Below are 19,400 nucleotides of genomic sequence, written 5' to 3' on the forward strand. Positions count from 1 at the left end.
TAACGTTGTAGTATATTGTATATAAAATTTTTTTGAATATTAAACCTATTAGATATACCTGAAAGTTGAGGCCAATTTCTAGTAAAATAAAATATAAAAATTTTCATTGTAACAGTGCAAATATGTTCTTTATATCCTTAAAAAACACACATTTTCGTAAACTAAATTCATTTTACGAAACTTAAAATAGCTTTTATTTTCTTAATAATATTGCATCGGGTACTAAACATAAAAAATTGATCTTTTGTTTCACTATTATATTTCACTACTGTATCGTATTAAATAAAAGTAATAAACTAATTTTTCTGAAAGTAGTATAAATAGTATCACGTTTTAGTTTCACTAGGTTTCTATTTAAAAGTTGGCGATTAGAGCAAACTCGATTTTTTGGAGCTCCTAAAACGAGAAGACCCTTAAATCGCAGAGAAAATGAATTAATCTACTCGTGCAACTCACAGACGAGTAATTCTAGCAAACGGACATTAACAAGTTCACTCCTGACAGCACGCTATTTTCTGTTCGTGTTTTACAGTAGTTAAGTACACGCGGAAGGCGCTTCCGTAAAAAGAAATTAGAAAAGTAAGGAAGCCAGAGAGTTTCTGATGTGTAAGCATAGTTACATCACTGGAGATCTATACACGTTATCCAATTCCAACGTTTTCACTGATCTCCTCATAAACAGCGTATGTAACTCCTTCGACCAATTATAATGGAATCAAAAAGAAATTGAAAGTACTTAAAAACAAATTGAATTTAAAACTGAACATTTTCAACCTTGCATTCGAATAAAATACGTATATAATAATGTAAATATGTGAAGTAGAAATTTGCAGAAACTTAGTTTCAAAATAATGACTTTTATGAAATTTATGAACTATTAAAAATTAATAAGAAACTTGAATATACCAATAAAGGGTGGACACTGAAATTTTTGTTTGATTTCTATAATTTCTAATATCGCTAAAGATTTATAAGAATTTTATACTCAATTTAAAATTTAATGAGTTGCTATGGAGTTGGAGTGAAAGACATATTAATCGGTTTATTCGAAACGAAATCGTTCATGATCATTTACGAGCACGCCAGCAATAACTCTTTCCATGAAACAGGTAAACAGAGACAGATGGGAGGAATTAAACAATAATCAGGAAATAGTAATCGAATGGAAACGGATATATATTTCATTGTAAATAATTTCGCTTTTGTGATAAAAGTAAAATCTACCCACATGGGTGAAAGTGATTGAAAACGAAAGGATCTAGTTTAAGTATTAAATCAAACCGTGCCAACTTTATATAAGGGGAGTCGTACCAACAATACCATTTTTTATACTTCTCTTTGAAATGTAATTGCGAAAGCGAATGAAATGATGTATATGTGAAGCAAAATTTCAACACGCCACGAGTGATAAATGTTTCTCTCACAGTTATCACGAACCTACTGCGCATATTGTTAAAAGCGACGTATATTATTCAATGAAATTCTTAAATATTGATTTTAAAATAGACTAGCTAACAAACACCTTTGTTGTTGCACAAACCTTTTAGTACAATTTGTAAAATTTATTTTGAAACTCAGATCTCCAAACTTTAAAACAATTTTAATTTCAAATTGAGTTTCGTTCAGAAATAAATTACGATTGTAAACATACCTTCTTTGATATTTTTTTTTCAAGCTTTTCAATTAAAATAATTTGTAAATTCAGAAACCTGTAACCCATTGAATTTATTTTCTATAGTGATCAATTTATGAGACTATGTATAGCATTAAAAAAATAGTACATATTTCGATACTATAATGATATCATATATTTATACTTATTGCGAAACTAAAATCAATTTTTGTTAATACTATGAAATAGTATACCAAAGTACATTTTAATAAATATAAAAATGAAACACAATTATAGAATTATTTACTTCAGAGAAAGATGCATTTACTTTATTTAACACATGTTTAATAGAGAATGTTTTCTGTTATGAAAATGTGTGTCGTTAGACTTATCGTCATACTTCGTGACATAGACATAAACTTGAACTTAATTCGCATTGATCTGAAACCTGAGGGTGAGGAATAAACTAATCTTTTAGCACAAATATTCATAGCACGTTAGCGAAAGTTGTACCCGCGCTTTCTAGCGCACTATTTTACCGATTGACGATGAATGGTATAAACATAGACAAGGAAAGGAAATAGATGTTACATCTAATGTATTTTTTCAGCCCATTTTTCTAGACCCTTAGAGACCCATTATCATTTCGGTGTCACTTGCAACATTACCAACACGCCATAGAACACGACCATAGCGCCTACATGGTAGGAAATGAAACTACAGGAATTTGTTTGTTTCATGACGGAATGAAAGTGCGATCCAGAGTACCAATCGATTAAAGAATGCAATTGAAAATTTAATAATCAGATGCAGTCGTCTCAGGTTGTAGAAAATTACAGCTGGTGTAGCCAATTCAGTTACTTCGTGATTCCTGGATCCTACTCTGAAACACGAACGCGAAAAAGTAATCGCAACACTAAAAACAATCGCGATCAAATTCATATTTATTTCAAACATGCAACGCGAATAATATTCATATTTCGCAACGATACTGCAAACCGAGATTAATAAACGCAACGCTACTCTGAAAAGCAAACACGAAAAATCGTTCGCAACTCTAAATGGAACTATACAATTAAAGCAAATTATTTGCAACTTTAACTGGACACAGAAACGCGAATTCATATTTCGTAACGCTAATAGCAAACCGGAAATCGATTCTTATTCGCGACACTACTCTGAAAGAAAACGCGAAAAATATTCATCGTTCGCAACTCTAACAATAATCATGACACATTTATATTAATCGCAACTCTATCCTAACAGCAAACGCGAGTAATATTCCGCAACACTAATGCAAACCGCGATTTGCTCAGCTGATCGTTGTGGTACAAGTACCATCTGAAAAACTACGAAAAACTACAACTACAATCGAGTATAGCGACAAAGTAGGAACATAGAATGACTATCCATCCTCATCCGAAGATGAAGATGAAGAATCATTTGTTGCAGCCCACTCTTGCGACAGTTTGTCAGGGCCTCTTCGACTCGTCGAGTCTTTTCTTTCTTCGGCGGTCCTGCCAAAGCCTGAAACTTAATACTAGGCTCGAGATTCCGTACAATACACAGTCCTTCAACGATTCTAGGAATCGTTATCAGAACAGGTGTGACGAAACTCGAGCGGGACGAGCGTTTCGAGGATCCTACCGCGAACGAACGCGACCGCGACGGGCGACTGTAAAGCCGCGTGATTCCAAGAAACGAAAGTGAAACCAAAACAAACGGTAGAATCCGTTTGGATCAGCTGACGTTTCGACTCTTCGAATCAACCTACAGGTACAGGACTGTAGACAGCCCTGCCCTGACCCTACCTACTTAGATTTAGCACACATACCAGAAAGTAAGTTATCTACCTACCTAACGCTATATTTAAAAAATTGCAAAACTCATTCTCGCAAACATACACTCCACGGTTCTCATTCTTAATGTTCGGGCGCAGCCTAAACTAGAGAGGACTCCCCGGGGTTCCTCCGACACCCGAACATTGCAAACATTCACACTCTAATGTACGTACCAATTTCTGAAATCAGCTGACAAAGACTAATGACTATTGCGTTTTTATATTTTATACGTAAACATTTATATAGACGCGTTGATATAATATACTAGTTGATAAAATATATTTTATATACAGGGTTTTCGGCCACCCCTGGGAAAAATTTTAATGGGAGATTCTAGAGGCCAAACTAAAACGAAAATCAAGAATACCAATTTGTTGATGGAGACTTCGTTAAAATGTTATTAACAATTAAATTCAAAAATTTCAAATCGTTTTGGAAAAATTATTTTCAGTTGCGGGGGTTAATTACAATCATTTTTGACGAATACACATATCCCCGAAATCCTACTCTTCTTCGAGAAAAAAATTCGGGTAGGTGGTGAAATTTCTCGGCGAAAAAAAAATTTTTCAAATCGTTCTAAAAAAATTATTTCCGATTGCAAGGGTCGATTATAATTATTTTTGATGAATAGATATACCCCGGAAATCCCACCCAGTTTCGAGAAAAAAATTCGAGTAGGTAGTGAAATTTTTTGACGGAAAAAAAAATTTCAAATCATACTAAAAAAATTATATTTAGTTACAGTGGGCAATTACAATCATTTTTTGTCATTATACATACCCCCGAAATCCTACTCACTTTCGAGAAAAAAATTCCTTACCGAAAATATAATTTCTGGCCAGAAATGTCTGCCCGAATTTTCATACGGATCTTTAAAACGTCATAACTTCTGAACGGATTGGACGATTTTAATGTTTAAAAAAGCAAATTACGCGTATTTTGATGGAAAATATGTACAAATCGCAAAAATATTCGAAAAGTTGGTCCTTGACCCCGCAAAATGAGAAAAACCCCATAAAAATGCTCCAATTTTCAAACAGCCATAACTCCTACAATTGTGAATATATTTCAATGAAACTTTTTTCTGAAGTAGAGCTCATAGGTACCTACAAAAAAGTATTAAACAACTTTTCTGTAGGGTGTCAAACAAAATTACTAAAAATGAAAAAGTAATTTTTAAGGAAAATCGACAGGGGGTAGGTGCTTAAATTTTTCGGCAAAAACAAATTTTTTCAAATTGTTCTGGAAAAATTATTTTTAGTTGCGGGGATCAATTACAATCATTTTTGGTCAATAAACATACCCCCGAAATCCTACCCACTTTCTAGAAAAAAATTCGAGAAGGTGTGAAATTTTTCGACGGAAAAAAAAATTTCAAATCGTTTTGGAAAAATTATTTTCAGTTGCAGGGGACAGGTACAATCATTTTTGGTGAATAGCCATACCCCCGAGATCTTACTCAGTTTCGAGAAAAAAATTCCTTACCAAAAATATCATTTCTGGCCAGAAATGTCTACCAGAAATTATTATTATCGATATTATTAATTTACTTACGTAAAATTCAAAAGCTACCATTATTAAGTATTCAAGAATTATTATAAAAATAACAAACGAGAGTTTTATATTCTTATTACATTTCATAAGAATGTAATGTTATGAAATACAATATCATTTGTAAATTGTAATGAATTTTAAAACGACGCACTTCCACATCCTAACCACACACACACATGTGGAAAGTACGTCGTGCACAGTTCACTAACCAATGTCAGCCGCTAAATGTTATTAGAAATTCTTACAAACTAAATCGTCGTGCCCATTGCCTTCGCTCATGCAAGTAACACCTGGGCACGTGCATGAGTTTAGGCAATGAACACGGAAAAATATCCTGAAAATCCTGAACTAGAAAGTGGTTAATAAATAACAGAGTATAACGAAACGATATATCAAAAGCAAAATACATTAATACTGAAAAATGTTACTTTTATAGAAAATTATTAAAATTGAAATTTAATTATTTAAAAGGGCAAACATTAATCAAGATTCTATGATAAAATACTTTACTTTGAAAATTTTAGATAAATTATTTAAATAAATTTATTAAATTATTAATTAATTATCCTCGGTCAATTCTAGTGTGAAAGTAGATTTTTGAAAATATGAAAATAGTTTACAACACTTGCTACTTTCACTCGAAAATCGACTAATCGCGAAATGTTTTTTTGTACTTAATATATTATACATCATATGTTGTAATAATTAAGAGAATTATCAATATTCAAAAAGTTGTCTTCCTGAGGTCAATAGGTTAATGAAAATATTCATTTTATAAATATTTAATAAAAGTCTCTATTATTTTCGATAAACAACAATCTTTATTGTAATTATCAATTTATAGTTTAACATAAAATGAGGAAAATATAAAAAGAGATCAATATTCAGTATATAAATAATATTATTAAGACATAATCATCATTGTATAATGAATTTAATCAAATGTGAAAACAAATTACTGTATAATTTTATTGCAATTAATATTTATACTTAAACATTAGTGAATTATATGCTCATATTCATTTAATATGCAGCATTTATCATGTTAAAAAACGCGATGTACAAAAAAATCCTATCCTGAACTAAAAAATAAAACAATATGTGTTCCTACTCACAGGTATAAAAAATACCCATGGTCACTATACTCGCCAAAAATATTATACAACTGGTCACCTGTGTTGATTTGGACCTTTCATCCTACAACATGATTGGTGACCAGAGGAACAAAAATAACATGCAACTCACCAATGATGAACTTCATGAGATGTACCTTTGAGATGAATCCCTATAGTGATGCTGCTGCCCAGTGGAAGTCATTAATGAAATCATTGGTATGGGCCTGCTGATTTCCAAGATGTAGGAATGAAATCTAGAAACTGTAAAAAAACAAAAAAAAAATTACAATCTTGTTAAAATTTTAAAGATTCTTGATTTAATATAAAAGAATCTCTACATATGCAAAACTCAGCAAAGCTTCTTGATAATTTTGAACATTTTTAACCAAGATAGCAAACTTTGAAGATATAAATTTTTTTCTAAATGTAATATAATATAACAAATATGATAGTATGATATTACTTACATTTTTTGTTTGTGAAGCACAACCCAAAACTCCTTTCCAGTAATGCAATGATTCTAATACCGTTACGAATAATTCTAATTTTCAAAGGAATAATTGAAAAAAATATTAAAGAAAAATAATGGTAAATTAACGCAATTGAAAATCAAATTCGGCGAACAAGAGATTCTATTGTCGCGATTTAGAAGGTAAAATGAGCCACGATGCTCTGGAAAAGATGTATAAATACGCAATAGACACTGATTCGACTTTCGCGTGTGCCTAAAACATAAACGCAACTCTACACGAAGCAACTGTGCTTCGAAAAACAGAAAACTATTCGACGAAACAAGCACTGATTCTACAGACCGCATTGCACGCGATCATCCAAATGTCTGAAAGAATAAAACTATTAATTAGTCACACACGTGAACTTGATAAAGAGACAACGAATTCATGTACATGTATACTCACGTTGAATGTTAAATATTTCGAAGCATAATGGCGTCCAGCATGTGCCGGTAGCGTTCCACGTGCTTGAATTGCAATCACGGTCTGCAACAGCAATAAAACACAAATTTGTCACACATACGTATTAATATTGTATGAAGACACCGATGGCAAGTAACGAAGCGTAATAATAGCGATTAAAAACGTTTAGAAATAAAAAATACGCACCTAATTAGACGCGAAGCTGTCAACACACTCATCAGACGAATTTCCACAGGACGAATGACGACCGGAAAACGGAATAGCCGTTAACCGAAGCACACTACTGGGTGAGGAGGGTGGGGTGGGGGGGTCCAGCGCCTTGATTCTCGATGTATATTTTCGAAGTAAGGTTAAACCTTATTTCTCGAATAATATTAATGCGGTTATAAAATAAGTACAGAAAGATACCAAATAAATAATTAATTATCGATTGATGAGTAACTAATTATTGAATTATTGTCGTGTCACGTGACGTCACAATATATAACATCCGTCTTTCGATATATTCGATACATTCGATAGTGTCTCTTAAAGATGAAATATTGATATACTTAATAATATGTAAATATATTAACGTTTAATCGAAATTGAATCAATGCGTTTCATATGAATTTTTTGAATGCAACAACAATAGACAAAAAATATATATGAAATATAGAAAAATATTAATTTTTACGATGTTTGTACTTTACGTCGTAGGACACTGACTCCCACTAAATGACTGTTCTAACCTATTACTCGTGTATACCTATTTCTTACGTATTCTTGAATATTTGTTAAAAGTAATTTTATTCTTACCATTGCTAGCATTCCCAAGCCACGAGCAGTAACCTGATACACTTGTCTTTTGCAAACTCGGTCAGTCTCTGTTTACATTCTCGACCGCCGCGCCGGCCTCTCGACTTCACCTTGGAGCTGGGCTCACGAAATACTACTGTTTTACGTGCCTATACTATGCATTGTCTGTGCCTTTGATCCGTGTGTTACGAAAAAATATTGCTTGTGACGTCTACTGCATACGTTGTCTGTGCCTAAACTGCAGATTTCTTACCATCAGTGTATCAAACCCAATGTTATCGACACAGGATCAAGAAAGATTTCTTGGTTAATCGAATGAATATTAAAACAAATAACTTTAGAAAATATTTGATTGATATTTGATTGAAAGTTAATATTTACATATTATATGTTTCTATGGTTAGAATTAATATATTTTAATCGATCTAGTTATTTATGTATCACATAAAAAATTGATATTGTATTCTTTGAAAAATAATTAAAATAAAGTATTTACATTCTCTGCAAAATTTTAATTCTCCAACTGCTATCACTTTTCGTTCAATATTAAATTTGAAATACTCACGAAATGTACATTATACCTTACTCTGGGAATAATCTTTTCAGCATTCTCGATTACAAAACCTTAAGCAATAGCCCTCTATTGATCTTAATTACAAGATAAAGGATGAAATCGTAAAAAGTCGCACCGTTGCGTGCGGCATCCTTCGTTTCATTTAAACAATATAATGAAACGATGTTCATTTCCTTCTTGATTGTCTGGCGAAGACTGTACAGAACGAATTGACATAATTCAACCCTGCTGACTCCATTGGTGTTGACGTTTCCGCCAATCAGATTGATTACACGTTCGACGGATCATTAGTGGTGTACGCAAAAGATTTAGTATGCGTGGAAGACAATTAACATGTCATTGTACCGATTTAGAAGATTACCGGCTTTCGTTCCACGTGTTAAGTCTCGTAATAGAGAGATAATTGTACGTGCGTTTAAAATAAAACGTTTTGCTAATACTCAGGAAACTATTAAGTAATATTTGCTGTATAAAAATTTGCATGCACCCCAGACAATTTACATTTATACCATAGAATATTTAGAAATGATATAATCGTCGAAGCGTGTTAAATTTTATGTTATTTTCTTTTGTAATGATTATAGTCTTTCTAACTGACAAGCAATTTTATACATCTATGTTGTAATATATTAGTTAGCCAGAAGCGTTTCAGTAATTTTTTATATTTCTTTTCTATTGACCCGTGATGTTCGGTATTTCTTTCGACTTTTTCATGATGAGCCGGTTATTCTTCTGAACTTTTGTAAATCGATATAAAACCCACGGTGTCCTACTAACCGCTCGCATTCGTTCAATGACGTCGAGATGATAGTACGTTCAAGGCGTTATGTGTCATCAATGAGTCATTAATTGCTCGATATTTCATTGGGAATGATAAAATATGTATCTAGCGTGGGAAACACGTTGCAAAGTATTAACCACTTTATTTCTTCAACAGAACTCTATCCAAGGAATGCTTGTTTTGCAGTTTCAAGATCAATTGTAAATTCCACTGTGTGAACTTGCTCGTTCCTAAACAAATATTAATTCAATTTGTATTTTTGCTCCCTATTTATTTACTTATGAACAATATTCTGAAATTTTTATATTTTTATCTTTCACTTTTAAATACTCAACAAGATTTAAATATCTATATTATTATTTTAAGAAGTACTTTTATAAAAGAATTTTAATAAGGATCCAAAATAGTGTCTTTATGTTAAAATAATGCTTTTCTATTGCTCATTCGGATTGTATATTACCCTATCCAATGCATAATTCAACACGTATTGTTTATTTGCACTAAGAAAACTTAATTCTCAACATAAGACATTAGAGAAGATAAATTTGGATAAGATTGGTGAATTTTTTAAAGAGTAAGTAGACAAATTCAGTTTCAGACAAGACAGTTTTCAATTATTAAAAAATAAAAATTTGACCTGGTGGCAAATGTCAGGGGACTGGTCTGGCAGTCGACGCGTTAATAATGTTTCGCAATTTCCTAGTCGATTCGGTTCTGTATATTTAGCACCTGAGAGCACCGCGGTGCCGCGGAATTTAAAGTGCTTTTCGGTATTGCGGAACACCGAAAACGGAATACAATTGTTTAGTTCTCAGCGGAAGAATGTCAGACGATTCGCAGGTAATGATGTAGGCGTGCCGACTGAGCCTACCCGTGGTAATGTGCAGTATATAGTCGCATTGTAATTAACACCATACTCGCTAACTTCTTCCGGAAAGTCAGATCGTGTTTTCACATACATACAGCAGCTCAGAACTTTCGAGCATCCTTCGATCTTTCAAATAAACAATTAAATTTCTCACCTTATGCAATTTTTGTCTTAAATCGTACCTAAATAGTGTGCTTCTAATAAGTAAAATTTTCGATGGAATATGTATGCAAATTTTATTTTGTTAAGGATCGAAAAGTGTTTCAAACTTTTGAACGACAGTGTACATATACGTCTCTAAATATACCAATCTTGTAACGGTCTCTATACTTCTAACACTCAAGACATACATACCGCAATTATGCTAATCAATTAAATTACGCAATAAGCGCTAGATCATTACCTGAGAGTGAACAGTGATCGAAGTATTTCCACGCCTCACTAAGGCTGGGACATAATATAGTACAAATTTTCGATATACGTATCTAACAAATACATCTGTGTAATAATTTCATTTATTCACAGACAGAATTCTTGAGGATCGAATTAAGATATTTCAATAAAATACATAGACTAAAAGAATTTTTATTTTCTCCTTTTCGATTGTAAGAATAATTCATTTGTTTAACAATATAGCAAAATTTCCCAACTGAAATAAATGTAAAAAGCGATTTATGGGACGATCTAATGCTTCGGTATCGAATCGCTCGAATATCAGTTCAGGCATTAACGACCATTGAGCAACGCGTTAGCCACAAAATTATAAATAACGAGTCGGAACTACAAAGGGAAAATACGGCACAACGATCATTCGCGAGAAACGCAAGAACCGAGCCAGAGGAGAGATATGCGACCGATAGGTCCAAGACACGGCATATCAAGGTGGCATCAAAAAATTGTATACGAAACCCCGAGGAAATTGCATGATGTAATAATTGTCCTGTGGGAGTGTCTAGAATGGAACGAACACCACAATACGAATGTTGCACACTATGGGAACTATTGTTACAGATTTTACAGTCTACTACTGTTCTTGCCTGGCCGCGAACTCCCACGTGGCTTTCACTTGTGTCTCCGCGAATCCAAAACTTTTTCGCGTTCTATTCCGTCGTCGCTGCTTCCTCTTTATCTCCGGTTAAACTTCCGCTCTTTCTCGTCCACGTTTTGCGCGCACTTTCATCGTGATCGACGCGTTTTCTGTTCCATTCTTCGTGGACGAACAACGCAGGGAAGCGGGGGACCGAAACAATTACGAAATTCGTTTTGAAAATGTTCTCACGTCATAAATTCCGAGGAGAACGGACAAACGAACGTTTCTGAATGTAGGAACTTCGAACACAGATAATACGAAATTCTTGCGTAACAGGAACTATTATTTTTTTATATTAATTCGAATTAAAGAGGATAATTTCACTTGTACTCGATTTTACACGTGGTCTTCTGGTGGATAGAAACTTATAAAACGTGACAAACGATGTATAAAAGTATAGTGAATGTAAAAAGTTCTAATAGAGTTTATTAAAATAAAAATTAACTTCTGACCTCTGATTCAAGATCTAATCTACGAATAATTATTTATATTTGAATTGTGGCAATATGGGTCACATGACCGACTATAGTGTGACAGTTAGGAGGCATAAAATTGTAAAAAGTACAAAATAAGTAGAGGAAGAAATCTGGTAATATCTTTGACTAAGGTGATGATTATATTCTGCATGGTTAGATAATAATGCATCTTTCGAAGCTAGGCCAACGACATATTTAGACGGAGTTACGTTACGATACCCATAATCACACATGAAAAGTTTATAACCCATTGTTAGTGTGACGTTTATGAAGCATTATTCGTAATTTGTTGGCACGTAGTGAAGAAGGCATTGTACGATGTTTTGTGAAGAAGAGAAATTTAGCCGATAATTACTATGGGCGAAAAGGTTGTTCAAAATGCATTAAGGAAACTACAGTAAAGCGAACGAGTACTTACTGTGGGAACTTGAAATGTAAATTAAGATTTATAATCATTACGTTTCGTGCTTTCAAATATTTTGCGAAGTTGTATGAATTTGTGCACAAAAATATATTCGTGTCTGATGTGATAAATTGAATATAAAAATACTTTTACGCCATTATTGCAAGGAGGATAATTCTAGTGAAATCTGAGGGGGCTGAATCAATTTGTGTAGAGCGAAAAAAAAATAAACGAAGAACAAAAAATATTGTAATATAATAATTTGTAAATGGAACAGTCATCTTTATTTGCTGTTAGAATCTTGAATAATAAGAATGAAGAAAATTTTTATCTGCCCTAGTGGAACAGGTTACATAGAAATGAAATAGAAATTAGTTGGAGAAACATTAAGAGCGCCGCACGATTTCCAATTCCAGAGGCAGGTATACTTTATTACCGTCTATTATTCAGCATTATGCCATTCCGTAATGGGCGTTTAAGGGTCATCAAGGTTGAACGTGCCGTTGGAGTGTGTAGCAGAAGGTGCTGGAAAGGGTGGTGGTTGTCTACCGTGTCACTCTATATATAACGGACGTCAGCACCCCACGCGATATTAAGAACGTTCACCGCATCCGCGGTAACATGGTTTCCAGTTACAAGGTACTTACTCCACGCAACTCTGTAACAGCTCACCGACAAGTGTGGCAACGTGTACGCCTGTGCCGAAACAATCGAAAATAATTAGGAATAAATAATTACGAAGGCCGGTTTTAAATTAATAACGTCCAATTAGAAAGTCGTCCTCGGAGGATCGGTTCACGAGTGCGTTCCTGGTGATTGTGAACGTTGCAGTGCATCGCTGGTGCGCGTACAGTGCACGATTTTTTAGCCGATCGCAAGTGTCGATGTTCCCAAAAATGTATTATAAAATTTGCCACCATTGCTAAGACGCTTCTGCTTGGTGAAAAGTGTCTCGAAGTGTTCGAATTCCTCCAGTTCGTCATTTTACGATTTTCTGATTCCGTTGTGACGTTTATTCTTGTGACCAAAAAATGGCGGATCTGGAAGATCTCAAAGGAGGGGGCTAACAAAAAATTTGAGATTTTAAGGATTTGAAAATCCCGTAGAGATTAGGAATAGAAATAGAAGATAATAGTTTCCCTGTAGCCCTCCCTTTTTCGTATCCAGTTTATGATTTAAAATTTATTTTTTGATAGGTCCGAGTAATTGTCATGAAACGGCGCGTAATTAGCGACAAATTAGACTATTTGTTTACTCAGATTCTCTGTTATTTGCCTCTAGATATTATCGCCTCCTACTTTTAAAATGACGACATGGCTGATGGCAATTTTCTGTCTGGCAACAGCGGGTTGCTCAAACGTTACGGATCAGCAAACATCTGAGACACATCACGATCAGCAGGTAGCGATCTTGAAACAGATCAGAAAAGTGAATGAAGACGGCTCTTACACGTACGGCTATGAAGCTGGCGATGGATCGTTCAAGGTAAGCCTCAATGACCATTAACGCACAAGGCATGAAATGGGTGTACTCAGTTTCTTAGTACTCGTATGAACACCGTTGCACGTAACACATTCTAAATATAACTTCAACGCTTCATTGAGAAATTTAATTACTCGAGCAAACAGATCGTCGCATTACGTTTTATAGTTCAGTAATACAGAACAGCTTCTTCGAATAATTGGACAAGTTAATTTTGCAACATCATGCAATCGTGCAAAGAGTAGACTGACATACTAGGGCTGTTCATAATTATCTTCGTTTTCTTACACGTCATAACAACATGTAAAGCTATTTTTTTTATGTATATTTTTAGTTTGCTCTCTTTTACACTATTCGAATTAAAACATTTTTTCAGTAACATCGTAAAAGCACACTACTTTCCAATTTTTCCATATTTTATTCTAACCAACATCTATATAAATAAAATTAATTTAGTTACATGAAAAGGTTTCACAAAATAACACTAGAAAATACGAAGAAATTTATGGACAACCCCAATATTTATACAAAAAAAATAAATAAATTAACGTGCCTGAGAACTTGAGAATATTTGAAGAAATCCTTGTTTGAAAATTAAATTCGATGATAAAATTTTGTCCAGTAATTAAATACAACGAAATTCAGTGAAATTTTCTTCGAAAAAGTCCAACAATACGGACCAAATAGTGTCTTAAATTAAAAAAAAATTGATTTACTAAAACTATAATACTCCTGAACGTAAGAAATGATTATCAGGTCGAGAGTCGCGACGTTCTAGGCAACATCAAGGGTACGTTCGGTTTCGTCGACGCCGACGGCGAAATAAAAAGGGTGTCGTACTCTTCCTCTAACGGGACAGGGTTTAAAGCAACCACCGTGTCGCCATTGCAGGAACAAGTGTCCGTCGTGCAGAGCATTCCGCGCGTTAATCGTACCACCACGACCAAGAAGCCGAGCATCGTTTATCCCTCGTCCACAGAAGCGTCCACGAAATCGTCAGTGGTTCAGTCGATACCGCGAAACAGAAAGACAACGACCACTTCGACGACCACGACTACGACCACCACGGAACAACCGAAATCGATATTCGGTCATTACTTGAAGGGAACCGGTAAAAGTAGACCGCGGTTCGTGATCAACGGCCAACAGAGACCGATGGTGATAGAGGAAGAAAGCGCCGAAGACGAAGATTCACAGATAAATCGGCCAAGCACGGAGGACAAAACATCTACTTATAGACGTATCATCTTTGCTAAACGACCGGTCGACCAAACCCTTCGACCGATCTCCGAAGACTTCGTGGAAAAGGATGACGAGACTAAGGTGACGACTGGAAACACTTTGAGAAGACAACTCCACGACGAGACCACAAAGCCCAATCCGATCGTGGAGACCAGTAACGACGACCATTCTGACGTTTACGGAGGATCCTTGTCCACGACCCGCCCATTGTTCACGACAACTACGCCGCCTAGAGTTCTCCAACGCGTCTCTGGCAACCGGGTCGAAAGACCGAAAATTTACCTGAATCGAGAAAACCTTGGACCAGCCAGGTTCGAGAATGTCAAGTACGACGGTCCTCGAGTTTACGAAGCAGAGACGAAAGCGTCGCGCGAAGAGACTCGCGTTCCCTCTCGAATGCCTGAGAACAGAGAGTACGTGAGACAAAGCACCGAGCCTATCTTCGTCAGACAGCAACCGGACCAGTTTCTGCGAGAACTACCAGGTGGAAGGATTTTGCTTCCATCTCAGCAGAGCAACATCGACGAAGACCCCGCCTATAGACAAATTCCAATCAACAGAATCTTACTGCGTCCACTGCCGGGCCAGCAACCGCTATACTCGACGACCACCGACGCGAACATTCATTATTTAACGGAGAATCCTCTCCCTGGACAAGAGGAGGACCCAAGGATCGCGGTGACGCCTGGATACATGCGTCCAAGGCCGTTTCCAAGGCCAGTGATCTATCAGGAACCCGAACCAAGACCCAGACCAGTTCTGAGACCAGTTCCACAACCGGTGAATCACGCAGTGGACGACAGAGAGTATCCAACGACCTCGGAGTACCCTTATAGGTCCAGCACGATCGCCTTGCCTCCGGAACCACCCAATCCCATCGCTCCTCCTCTCAGTCGACGAGACTTCCAGATGCTGCTTAGAAGACTGCTCGTCAGTCAGTACGGTGTCCAGGCTCTCTCTTATCCAAAAACATACTTGGAGGATGCTTTGTACGACCAGCAACCGTATCCTTCTTACCAGCCAGGCTATCAAGCGGTCGCCCCGCGACCGGATATAGCCTTCGACGAGCAGCTGTCCCTCCAATATGGCGATCGAGTGCCTGTCAGACGTCCCATGTACGCCAGGGCCTTGAATCCCGTCTACCAACAACAACAGTTCGACGATTATAACGATGGAAGGTTCGCCAAGAGAGTTTACAGGCAGAAGTTTTACACGCAGGAGGTCAGCGATGAGGGGGACGAGATTCTCCCAGCTCCGATCAGAGAGGCCCTTTTGCTGAGGATGCTGCAGTTGGCCATCAACGCGGAACGTCCTCCCATGGTTTCCACTCCGATCATGTCCACGACGACGCCAGCCTCCAGATACAGAAAGACTGGACCCATCAGGAGCGTGCAGATCATCACCGACGACGACGAAGAGGAGAAGGACGCGTTAAAGAAGAAAATGTAACGGTCAGATACTTATTTGGAGATTGTTGATGTTTCGCTTGTATCGATAGAGTTTATTTTTTTACTCGATAATAGAAAATTAAAGACCGTATTTTTGCTTTAGTAATTGGCGAGAAATCGAATAGTATAGGTATTTATACAATGTAGAACTACTTAGGAAATTGAAGGAGTAAACATTTATTTTATTTTAATTAGAAGGACATACTGTGCAAAGTTTCTAACAAGGAACAAAATAATATTTTACGTTCATAAAATTTAGATAATTTCAGAGTATATTATTTATTGAATAATATTTTACTGATTTATTTATTCGTCTGCACAAATGTCATTGGGACTACAACAGTTAGAAATTAGTTTTAGACGCGAGAAAGCGTGAGAGATATATATTTAAAATATATTGACTCGAATGAGAAATACCGAGGAGTTATTCTCACGTCCAGTGTTTCGTTTTCTTTTTTTATCTCACGAATTACTACGACGCGCCATTCTCTTTACGTTACTTCCAAAAATGATTAATCCGCGAGGCCAATTTAGAGATGAAAAGCGACAGTATTAATTACGACGGTTGTGGTATAATTCAAAACTCATCATTTTCTCGTAACGAGAACTGTCCGTACAAAAGACCGTGAGAAGAATGAAAATGTAACGCTGATAGACAATCGCGACGGCGGCACAGTTTTCACGGAACACGCTGGAATCGTCAGCGAAACGAATCGCCTTCTCGGAAAGGGAAATGTCTTATATGTTCGTTCGACGATTTTCCGCACGACAACTTTCAAGTATCTCGCAACGCTCGTTTTTTGCTTTCAAGACAGATCGTCGTTGCCTTTAAATCGTTTCAACGCGAGAGCAATTAAATGAACGCATATACAGGGTGTCCCGTAAATAGTGTAGGAGCCGGAAATGTGGGGTAGCTGAGACGATTCTGAACAACAATTTCCTTTGCAAAAATGTCGGATGGAGCTTCGTTTTTGAATTATTAACGAAAAACACTGACGAATCACGGCGCGTGCCTGCCGCGCGCTCAGGGCCGTCCGAACTAAGAGAGCCACCGTGTCGGGTAGGTAGCAAGATGTGCATCGGAGATACGTCGAGGAACGAATACAAATAATTAAAAATACTACCACTGCAACTGTTACCTCTGCGGATTGGATAAATCAGTCAGATAAATCGAATTTATTAATTATTTGTATTCGCTGTTTCCAAGAAAGAAGAAATAAAATGTGGGAAGATGCTCTCGGAATTTTTAGGAAATTAATTCTTCGCACCTGAGTGACGCTTCTCGCCAGAGTGTGTTAAAATTAAAATAAGAATTATTTTCAGAAAATTAAAATAAATACGGTAAGAACCATTTGTAATCGTTTGTTATTAAAAACTGTACTGGAAAAGCAGACTGGATTTGTGCGAACCGAAACATTTTTCGCATGCAAGGGGTTAATAGAGAATTAATTGAAATTCGCCTTACCCATTTACTTGCAAGTTGCAATAGGGCCAGTTAGTGCACCCCTGTCGATCATGGAAAGGTCGAAGACCCCAATAAAAATCAGCTGATGGGACGGCCCGGTCACTGCACTCGCTTCTTACCCCGAAAACACTTTACAGTACGGTCACTAGCACTTTTCACTTTTACATTTTCGGGGTAAGAAGCGGGTGCAGTGACCGGGCCGTCCCATCAGCTGATTTTTATTGGGGTCTTCGACCTTTCCATGATCGACAGGGGTGCACTAACTGGCCCTATTGCAACTTGCAAGTAAATGGGTAAGGCGAATTTCAATTAATTCTCTATTAACCCCTTGCATGCGAAAAATGTTTCGGTTCGCACAAATCCAGTCTGCTTTTCCAGTACAGTTTTTAATAACAAACGATTACAAATGGTTCTTACCGTATTTATTTTAATTTTCTGAAAATAATTCTTATTTTAATTTTAACACACTCTGGCGAGAAGCGTCACTCAGGTGCGAAGAATTAATTTCCTAAAAATTCCGAGAGCATCTTCCCACATTTTATTTCTTCTTTCTTGGAAACAGCGAATACAAATAATTAATAAATTCGATTTATCTGACTGATTTATCCAATCCGCAGAGGTAACAGTTGCAGTGGTAGTATTTTTAATTATTTGTATTCGTTCCTCGACGTATCTCCGATGCACATCTTGCTACCTACCCGACACGGTGGCTCTCTTAGTTCGGACGGCCCTGAGCGCGCGGCAGGCACGCGCCGTGATTCGTCAGTGTTTTTCGTTAATAATTCAAAAACGAAGCTCCATCCGACATTTTTGCAAAGGAAATTGTTGTTCAGAATCGTCTCAGCTACCCCACATTTCCGGCTCCTACACTATTTACGGGACACCCTGTATATGCCGAGTACCGTGCACGCAACGATTATGTTCATCATGCATATAACCGCATCACACTGTGTCACGTTCGATTATAACACAGACATCCCAAAGATGACCGGTAGCGTTACCAATAGAGCACTGAAGTACTTTAACTTTAGTTTAAACGTGGCTACGCGCGTCTAACATTGTCAGTTTGACATTTCCTGTGACGTACTGATCGATTTGTTGATTATTAATGCAAAGTCATGGTAGGTATGCAATTTCCTTTTATCGAATTGAAAGGATACATTTTTCTCATTCTCCTTGATGTAAACAACTTTAGATCCCATGAAACTACAATTGAAAGATTGTTCTGTGAGTTAGTGGAATTACCATATGGATTATAGCTAGTGAAAATACAAAATGATATCCTCCCAATAGCACGTTAAACCCGAACTTTGCAGGATTTGTCATGGACGATAATATTAGACGTGCCTGGCCACGACGATGTCGCTCTTTAGAGTTTGTTCCATTGTAAATAATATCTTTATATAAACTAGTGTAATATATGTATCGAAATAAAACGAGATGGATGGTAGATAGCACGGTGTGAGAATTTATTTCGCAAGCCTCTGAGAGCCGGTGCACCAGGAAAGAATAATAACGTGTCTACCGTTGGTAATTAGCATCGCTGGTTGCGACACTTAGCCGTCGGGTACGCGAACTTGTATTTGTTAGGTGCTGGCGTATGCCTGTACAACGAGGGCGGAGATCATGGGACTTTGCACGTGGCTTCCACACTTCCACCTATTCAGAACTCGCTTACCCGTTGCCAAATCCCCGGATGGAGACACTCTACGTTCG

General features: G+C 36.5%; 1 protein-coding gene across 1 annotated transcript; it reads left to right on the forward strand.

Moving 5' to 3' along the window:
- The first annotated feature begins 12,668 nt into the window (after positions 1-12,668).
- On the forward strand, positions 12,669-17,082 carry LOC143345396 (uncharacterized). Its single transcript, XM_076772482.1, has 3 exons — positions 12,669-12,686; positions 13,329-13,532; positions 14,286-17,082. The coding sequence occupies exons 1-3, from the start codon at positions 12,669-12,671 to the stop codon at positions 16,218-16,220; spliced, it is 2,157 nt and encodes a 718-aa protein (XP_076628597.1). The 3' UTR covers positions 16,221-17,082.
- The last annotated feature ends 2,318 nt before the right edge of the window (positions 17,083-19,400 follow it).

The sequence above is a fragment of the Colletes latitarsis genome, chromosome 9, assembly GCF_051014445.1.
Source record: "Colletes latitarsis isolate SP2378_abdomen chromosome 9, iyColLati1, whole genome shotgun sequence".
NCBI classification, from domain to species: domain Eukaryota; kingdom Metazoa; phylum Arthropoda; class Insecta; order Hymenoptera; family Colletidae; genus Colletes; species Colletes latitarsis.